This window comes from Zeus faber, assembly GCF_960531495.2.
Source record: "Zeus faber genome assembly, chromosome: 5".
NCBI lineage: Eukaryota > Metazoa > Chordata > Actinopteri > Zeiformes > Zeidae > Zeus > Zeus faber.
The window spans coordinates 8,954,132-8,963,223 of record NC_137192.1 but is presented as its reverse complement, the minus strand read 5'-3'; the positions used below and the strand labels follow the sequence as shown (position 1 = coordinate 8,963,223).

General features: G+C 45.3%; 1 protein-coding gene across 1 annotated transcript; it reads right to left on the bottom strand.

Annotated features, from left to right (window-relative positions):
- Positions 1 to 550: 550 nt before the first annotated feature.
- On the bottom strand, positions 551 to 7,074 carry LOC307230207 (caM kinase-like vesicle-associated protein; the record flags this gene model as incomplete). The annotated part of the gene is made up of 10 exons (XM_080000441.1): positions 551 to 940; positions 1,136 to 1,223; positions 1,472 to 1,550; positions 1,745 to 1,881; positions 1,978 to 2,053; positions 2,761 to 2,881; positions 3,791 to 3,929; positions 4,783 to 4,857; positions 6,396 to 6,527; positions 6,980 to 7,074. 10 exons carry the CDS (start codon positions 7,072 to 7,074, stop codon positions 551 to 553), a joined length of 1,332 nt encoding a protein of 443 aa, XP_079856567.1.
- Positions 7,075 to 9,092: the final 2,018 nt, after the last annotated feature.

Below are 9,092 nucleotides of genomic sequence, written 5' to 3'. Positions count from 1 at the left end.
AGAGGGGAGAATGGAGAATTTTTTCGAGGCTGGCTCATTAAAAAGGAATCAAAGTTGTTTGGCGACACAATTGCGTCTCTCGATATTCTGGGGGAAAAGAAAAAATAACAGAGAGCAGCCTTTAGCTGTTTACCATGGTGGCCCTACAGTAAACCTCTCGGTGAAGTCCCCTAGAAAGAAGAAAAACATCTAGAGATAGAGATCGAGATCGATGCGGCGGTCATAGTGGATACAAAACCAAACTAAACAAAACGACACCTTTTGGTAAAAAAAGCAAAGACAGTCATAAAAAGTTTCAACACATGTTAAAAATAAAGGAGAAAAGGGGAGAAAAAGGGGGAAAAAAAGGGAGAAAAAAGGAGGCCCACGCAATGCGACACTCAGGAAAGACAGAGCACAGCTTCCATGTGATGGAACTAATGCTGCGAGTGAGAGAAGCAGAGTCAGTGTCACCATGCGAGCAGCTAATGTACAGTGTGCGGGTAATGTGGGGGGTCATCATAGTGGGAGGAAGGGAGGAGGGGCAGACTGTGGGGTGGGGGGTTGGGGGCTAACCCTGCTCTCCCCCGGCCTCGGCGGCGGGTTGGAGCGAGGCCGACACTTCTCCGTTACAACGCGACTCGGGTTGAGCTTCCTCCAGCACCGGGCCCGGCTGCTCCGGCTCCGGGGCCGGTGCGGAGGCCAGAGCCGGGACCCCTGCCTCGGGCGCCGCCTCGGCCCCGGCCGCCTCAGCCCCGGCGGGGGGCTCCGCGAGCCCATGACCGGCGTCTCCTCCCCCGGCGGTGGCGGTGGCGGTGGCGGTGGCTGCGGCTGCGGCTGAGGGGTCAGGGTCGGCCTGGGGTGAGGCGGCGGGGACCGCGGCGGCGGGGCTGGCCACCCTGGAGTCGCTCTGTTCCGGCGCTCGCAGCCTCTTCATGATGGTGGTGACCCGCACGGCTTTCTGTGGGAGGACGCATTCCATCGCATCAGGACAAAACTCCACTGGAGTAGGCGCTTACTCACCGCTGCACCATCAACACCATCATCATCATCATTCTCATCAACGCCGTCATCATCCACCTGAACTTGGGAGTTATGCAACGCCACCGCACTTTACATCTCGAGCTGCCAAACACAGAAAACAAAAGAGGCTCACCTTCCACTTAGCTTTGGCAAAGTTCTTCTCTATTTGTGCACACACGTTCTCCTTGATATTTTTATCTGAAGCCGCGCCGCCCGAGATCCTGACGGGAAAAAGAGGGACAACGGAGCTTTATGGGAGACAATGATTACGCTTTCTTCACATTCAACACAAACATTTTTGCTTCCGTAGAACTGGCAACCCTCTACGGGAGACACTTGGTGAAACAAGAGAAGCCGCAGTTATGTTGTGCTGTGTTGTTGTTGTTGTTGTTGTTGTTGTTGTTGTTGTTGTTGTTGTTGTTGTTGTTGTTGTTGTTGTTGCAGCCGTTGACAGTGCTATGATTCCTACCATTCATGGTTGATCGCCTCCTGAGCCGTCAGTCTCTGGTCCTGGTCAACCTCCATCAGACGAGCGACCAGGCTCTTAGCTAATAAGAGGAAACACACACACACACACACACACACACACACACACACACACACACACACACACACACACACACACACACACACACACACACACACACACACACACACATACACACACCGACTATTTTTCTTTCTGATGGATGGATGTTGTTGTTTGCCTCTTGGCTATCCGTCTAATTTTTTTGGATCGTACCCGAGTCAGATATTTCATCCCAGTACGGAGAGTCAAACTCATAATCTCCTGCCAAGATCTTCCTGAAGAGATTCTTGTCATGGTTTTCGTAATCGTCGTCGTCGGTCTCGTCGTAGAAGGGAGGATTGCCTGACAGCCTGCGAGGACAAGGGCTTTGGTGGATCAGTGTGTTCAGGAATACAAGGCGAGTTCTTACAACCCTATTGCGAGTTATTGCAGAACAATAAACTTACAGTATGTACATGATGACGCCCATCGCCCAGCAGTCCACTGGCCGACCGTACCTCTGCCGGCCAACGACCTCGGGTGCTTGTGTCGGGAAAAGATTCAAGTTTAAGGTCTCTATTTGTTAATTTGCTCGTTCTCCTATTACATCCGCAACTACGATTAACTACGACTTGTGCGTGGACTTTATTCTATTTTTTATAATTTAGAGTGTCAATGTTACGGTGTTTGTTGACAATATCATAAAAATAGTCATCATTTTCTACGTTTCATAAACCTATAGGCATTTTTTGTTTATTTAACACAAATGCTGATATATGAATAACAACCAATTATCGGGAAAATAATAATAATACAAATAATAATAATAATAATAATAATAATAATAATAAACAAAGACACTCAAAAAGACCAAAGGATAAACAGTCTTCATACATCTTCAATGTATGAAGATGCATACAAAACAGCTTTATGTATTATCCCTTCTCATGAAGGATGTACACCCATCATTAAGTAGTATAGATATTATAAATATTATAACTAGATGTTATATTTTATGTATGATATTATTGTAATTTAGTTCTATACAAATCCAATCTTTTTTATACATGTTTATAAGTACCTTATTTTAGGTCTGGGGGTGTGGTCTTTCTGGTTATTTATTTCAACGTTGCCAACGTTGCCATTCAAAAAAAAATGTACCGATATTTCTCACCTTCGAGCAAGCTTTATTCTTTATAAAAAAGAATAAATATAAACAAACTTTATAAAAAAAAAGTGTTTTCCCTCACCCAGGTACTCAGGAGTCCCGCAGGGGTCTTTGATCAGCCCGTTCTCCAGCTTGGCCAGATGAAAGTCGCTGATCACTATTTTGGAGTGCTTGAGTCGGTTGTAGTACACCAAGTTCTCCAGCTAGAAAGAAGAAGCAAGACGACAGCAGATAAGGTCACATGCATTTTTAAGGTCCCTTTTTTTTGTCGGGAAAGAGGGGGGATGGTATTTTACCATCCTCATGAAAATATAATACCTTTTGAGATCACCCTCATCAAAGATTAAATGAAACCGATGAGACGTTTTTCAGCCCGCTAACAGGAATGACGAAGATTAAATGAAATGCCGACGCGGGACAAGTTCAACGGTCCGTCTCTTCATTTCAAAAGACGGATCAGAGACAGATCTGTGAAGGCTCATTTCACTACTCATTTGTGTTACAACTTGTTCCTTCCATTATTAAATCACTTAAGTACTAAAAATGACTGATAAATAATAGAAGCCACCGAGACCAATTAAGCCATTATTATGACATTATATCAAGTTAATACTCCCTACTTGATACTGAACAAGCTCAGGCAGATGGGAGAGTGTGACACGCAGTCTTTAAATATTGTACAATGTCCAACACTAGCCCTGCCTTCTCCGTTCCTAACGAGACCCTAAACACAGTGAGATGAATCATTCACGCTGCTCTTAATGTGCGGTGCAGCTCTTAATGAGGAGCCTGTAATTATCCCAGAGGTCATTGTAACACCGCCAAACTTGTGTTGTTACTTCCTCACGGGTATTAAAACGACTCCAAACTCGAGGTAAGAAATGACACGTGCTTTTGGTACCCTAACGCCCTTAACCCGTAACTTAAGCCCTAACCTCTCACACTCACCTCTAACCCCAACTGACATGATAAGAGTGATAAAAAATACCTTAACATGAGAGGTCTTTGCAGGTTCCAAAAACTTATACCAAACCTAAAAAAGGACCTGTAACTAACTGACCCACAGCTAGACCCCAGCAGATCTCTGACCTCTGATCCTAGCTGCCGGTTACCTTGAGGTTCCTGTGCACGATGTGAAGGGAGTGGAGGTAGGCCACCGCCTCCAGCACCTGGCGGACCACGTTGCTGGTGTCCCGCTCTGAGTAGTAGCCCTGGTCCAGGATCCAGTCAAACACCTCTCTTCCCGTCGCACTATGGAGGAGACAGGGAGGGCTCAGTTTCTACATCTAGAGCAGTGGTTCTCAACCTGGGGTTCTAGAGGGTCGCCAGAGATCCGATGGGAGGGGGGTTGTAAGGACTGGGCTGATTTAAGGCTAATGTTTTAATAAGTTAAATACTGTTTTAATAGTTAAATATTGGTTCAAAATGCCACCTATAAATTGTAACAAAATGCAAGACTTTATACTTTAATGCATTGTATGCCCTCAAAAACATTCTCTCGGGAGCAAATGTATTGCGTCTTTTGAATAGTGGGGATTTGGATTGAATCGGGTTTGATTGTTTGAAAAAACGATTACCTACATGATACGTGCTTGTCTTTGAATTCGAACGAATACAACGTGTGTCCAATGTCTAGGGTGATTTCTTGATGAAGATACCTCGGAAAATTGACAATTACACTTGCTGAGAGCAACAACCTCGGACAAGATCTCATAACACCTGTTTGGGGTGAGATGATCTTAATAATTTCCATGTGGATGTCTACGCTGGTGTATGATCATTTTCCTCACGACTAGAATTGAAAAATCCCGTGGATCGCAAGCCCTTGAAGGAGCAGATGAGTATCGCGTGTTTAACATATTCGTGGAAATGCATCAAATTCCCCAAGAACACATGCTGATGAGCATGTGGAGCAGCTGAGGAAAAAAAACAGTATCTGACTACCAAATGAGCTCAGTTCAGAGCCGCTCCTCATATCTACGGGGCCTCGGGCTACAACAGCCCATTTCCCATGAGTGCATAATCAACACATACAGAGGGCTACAGCCACCACAAAGACAAGCAAGCATGTCGTTCCTTCCGATCATCAGACACCTCCACTCACAGCTCAAGGAAGAGGAAGTACTCTTTTCTGGTCTCGTAGACGTCCATCAGCTGGAGGATATTCGCGTGCTTCACCCTGAAATGAGACGTGAAAGAGGCCGCACAGAAGGGAGAGAGAGAGAGAGAGATCCTATGTCATGGGTCAGGTTGCATCATTCATTCACTTACTGTTCACAATATACACTCATGAATAACAGACAGCTATAATCAAGGAAGCCAAGGCGAGAAGAAACCATGTGGAAAAACATAAAAACACAAAAAAACGTAATCAATCTGGATCAATCGAAGACGCAAATATCTGCATGTTTATTCGACTGCCCGTGTGTACATAAAATATTTCCTGGGCGGAACGGGATTTTTGATTTGCCCCAAAACGACAACCATCCGGTAGCGGAGCACGGAGCCTTGAACCATGACTTGGATACACGCCGCACCAGGCAGGAAACTTCTTGGCACAGTTGGTGGAGAACGGGTGAGCTCCGCAGACAGGCAGGCTGGCCTGGGCCGGGCCCGGCGAGATAGGCGTCCGCCTAGGGCGCCATCCCAAAGAGGGGAGGGGCGATTGGGGTGCATTTTGCGCACCGGGCTCCCTCTCCGACGGTACCGACGATGCTCGTCGGCACGCCAGAACAGTGTGTTTTTATTTTAGATGCAGGTTATTTTATTTTACGTCTGCTTATGGAGCAAATCAAGTGCGTATGGAACGAAGCCGTGCGTAATGGAGACACGTTCTCTGTGAGTCTCTCCCCGATCACCTCCTCTCTATGCGTTATGCGCAGAAAATAATCTTAACGAGTCTACGAGTCATGCCCCGTTCCTCCGTGGCCCGTCCACACACTGTTTTAAGTTGTTTTATTTGGGGGAACCGGGCCCGGCGATCGGAGCCCGCAGAGAGCTGTGTTCCATTCACACATATAAAAATATATTTACGATTCCCCTTTTGTATAATTCTAAATAGGAAATAGGAATCGTTCAGTTTGGTAATCAGCCATTGTGAACGCCTCCCTGTGATCGACTCTGCGAAAGCACCAACTTGTCTGCTTGTTTCTAATGGAGCATTAAAAATCCTCCTGTTGCCATTGTGCCAAGAATTCAATCGAAGCTCGAAGGAAGTTTGTGGGAAGCGAGGTCAGGCCCCCTTTTTAAAGACACCTCAAAAACATGCGATGCCTTCATCTTCCATTAACTTCTCTGGCTTCCCCATCATTTTTTTTTTGTGCTGCCTGCCGTCTGTAGCAAATTACTTGATAAGGGTTCACATTATGTTAATGTATTATTCTTTGGGTGCAAGGTAATAGAAAAAATGTCTCTAATAAAAAGGCTCTTAGTTTGCAATCACCAAATGCAAAATTAAGTCTGCTTTATTGCCTTTACTACACGCAATGATACATTTGTTTTGTGTTTGCCGCGTCCACCCCTGAAGATATAGTTCAGGTGATGCAGTGGAGAAAAACAAGTCGGGTTTTCATTTTTTTTCTTTTTATGGCGTAGATTACAAAACCCTTCCGGAAGACTAATTTCACAGCATACAATTCAAGCTTCAGAGGGTTCCACATACCTAATAATCACAGTAAACGTCACAGGGATGAAAAAAAACCAAAAAAAACAACCTACATTTTGAGGATGAGGATCTCATTTTTCGCCGCCTTGCGGACTTTTCTTCCGTCCTTTTTTAGGAACTTTTTACACGTGAACATTTTCAGTGTGGTTTTGTCCTTAGCCCTGAAGATCTCACAGAACTCCTCCCTGTAACCAAGAAGTTCACAGCAGCACACAAAATGAAATGCACAAAGGAAAAAGGTCTTTCTGAGGAGTATACTGTGAGGCGCACTTAGGTGGTTTGTCTTTTATTTATCTCCTATTCATCTTCTATTTATCTAACAGGTCACCCCTCTGTGTTACTATAAACATCTATACGTTCGGAGGCTGGCCCTGCAGTACCTATTACATAAAACAAACACACCACTGCTGGCTAAATACCAAGTCTTTCTTTGTAGTATACCTCACACACACACACACACACACACACACACACACACACACACACACACACACACACACACACACACACACAGAGTTTCAAAAATTCTGTTTCCCGAATATTTTTAATATTTTCTTCGCTGAAGAAGTAGAGCGTATCGTTCAGAAAACAGAAGATAATTACTTTGCTCGACAAGAAGCCGGTGGAATATACTTACGATTTAACAATCTGTCCCAGGTCATATTTATCTGTCACCTCTGAAGGATTATTATAATCCTTCTTTTCCCCGATTGTTAAACAGCCAAATGGCATGGCCACTGCTGACCTGGGAAGAATAAGAGGGAGGGTGAGAGAGAGAGAGAGAGAGAGAGAGAGAGAGAGAGAGAGAGAGAAAATGGTTTAAAAAGAATAGAGAAGCAGAAGGGCGAGGGCAGCAAGAAAGGAAATAGAGCGCAAAGAGTAACGACTCCCATGAATTCATCAAGATTTCCCATCCTGCAGATGTTTTTTCTAAACTCCGCCTCATCACATGGCCGGCAATTTGGACTGGATGATGACTGGCCAAACGTGAAGCACGGCCTTCCATCACTCGTAAAGAATACCAAGGGGAAAAACATGCTGAGAGAGTCTTTTCCGGAGTTTGAGTGGGTTTCACGCAGCCGACAGTTTTGTGGTATGGATTTGGGCTGATTTTTCTCCACTTAACTGCTGTAAGCGAGGCCCTTTCATGATCCTGTATTGACGAGCAGAGGAGGCATCAAGTGTAGAAAACATACCTGAAATATGTCTGGAAATAGAGGGGGCCGTCATAGAAAGATGCTGCTGCAGCGATGTGGGTGTCATGTTCAAAGTTAATGTATGAAAGGTCCGACTCTTCTTTTGAGAGTCGCTTCTTGACGAGTCACTCACTAAAAAGATCCGTTCGTTTTTTCCGCCACTTTTGTTCGCTTGATTTGAACAGTGAACAAGAGTCATTCGCTCTGAGTTGTGCATGGAATTTTGGCAGGAATCATATAATTCTGAAAAAAATATTTATTTTGGGTCCGCAGTAAATGATGCATAGATTACGGAGCTAGTTCAGACAGACAACTTGGCGACCCTACGCGCTTCCATGACTTTATGGGCTGGTCTATTTAAGCAACCGATCCCTCCTGCCCTGCCTGCTTTGCTACGCTCCCTCCACCTCCCACCTGCATCCACCTGTTGGGCTCCACTCTTTTGTCCAGTGGGGGGATTCAAGCTCATCACACCTGTTTCTAGCTCACTAAGTATGCCTATCTTTACCGTACACCTTGCCGGGAGTGATGAGCAGGAAAGTCCAGATGCCTGAACTGAAACGATGCAAAAATAAATAAAGATCATTTTTAAAGGGGACCTATCACGCTCCTTTTCAACAAGTAAATAAAAGCCTCTGACGTCCGCAAAACATGTCTTTGAAGTCTTTTGCTGAGGGTACCACTCAGATTACGCATGCCTCTATAACCCTCTTGTTCGGAAACAAGCTGTTTTCGGTGGGCGGAGCCACCCTCCCGACGCCCCGAGTTCTGTGAGACAATGGGGTTTGAGCACAGGTTCCGGGGTTCTGTGAGCCAATAGCGTTTGAGCATGGCTTCCAGCTTTTGTTGTCCTCAAATATGCTCGGAAAAAATTTTGGTGGACTGTTTTCCATCAAAATCTGTTTCTGAGCTAATTTGAGGCAAGAAATAAGCAATCCAGTTGCTGAATTAACGCAATCTATATTGAGGGTTATTTCCCCCCACTAAAGGCAGTGTTGCTGTTGCCTGTTGGGCACACACCTTCAGCTTGTAAAGCTAGAGGTGTGTAACTGGGATTCTAAGGGAGGGTGCTTGTTTTATTTATTTGATATTTTCTGAGGAAGCTGCGTCTACAGCAATTCCACTGTCTGCCTGATGCACGCCTGTGCACAAATGCACACACACACACACACACACACGCACACACACACGCACACACACACTGCCATAGCTGTGCCAGAACACTGCCATGCTGTTTTGTGGGGGTGGGGTTTAAATAAAAAACATGAAACAACAATGGCTTTCCTTGTGTCGATTCAACTGTGTTTCTACTGTATAGGTATTTCTATAGGCAGCATATTCTACACGCTTTTTATTTTACAGGTCCTACCAGCAAGGTAGTGCATTCAGGGGCGAATTCACAAAGAATGGATGGCTGCCTCTAAGCGCAATATGAATTGGGCCCGCCATCTGCGTCGCCTTAGCGTCCCATTCACAAAAGATATTGCGCCAATGCTACGACAGCGACACACACACACACACACAACGCGCCCAAAAGCCGCTCAATCGCTTTGT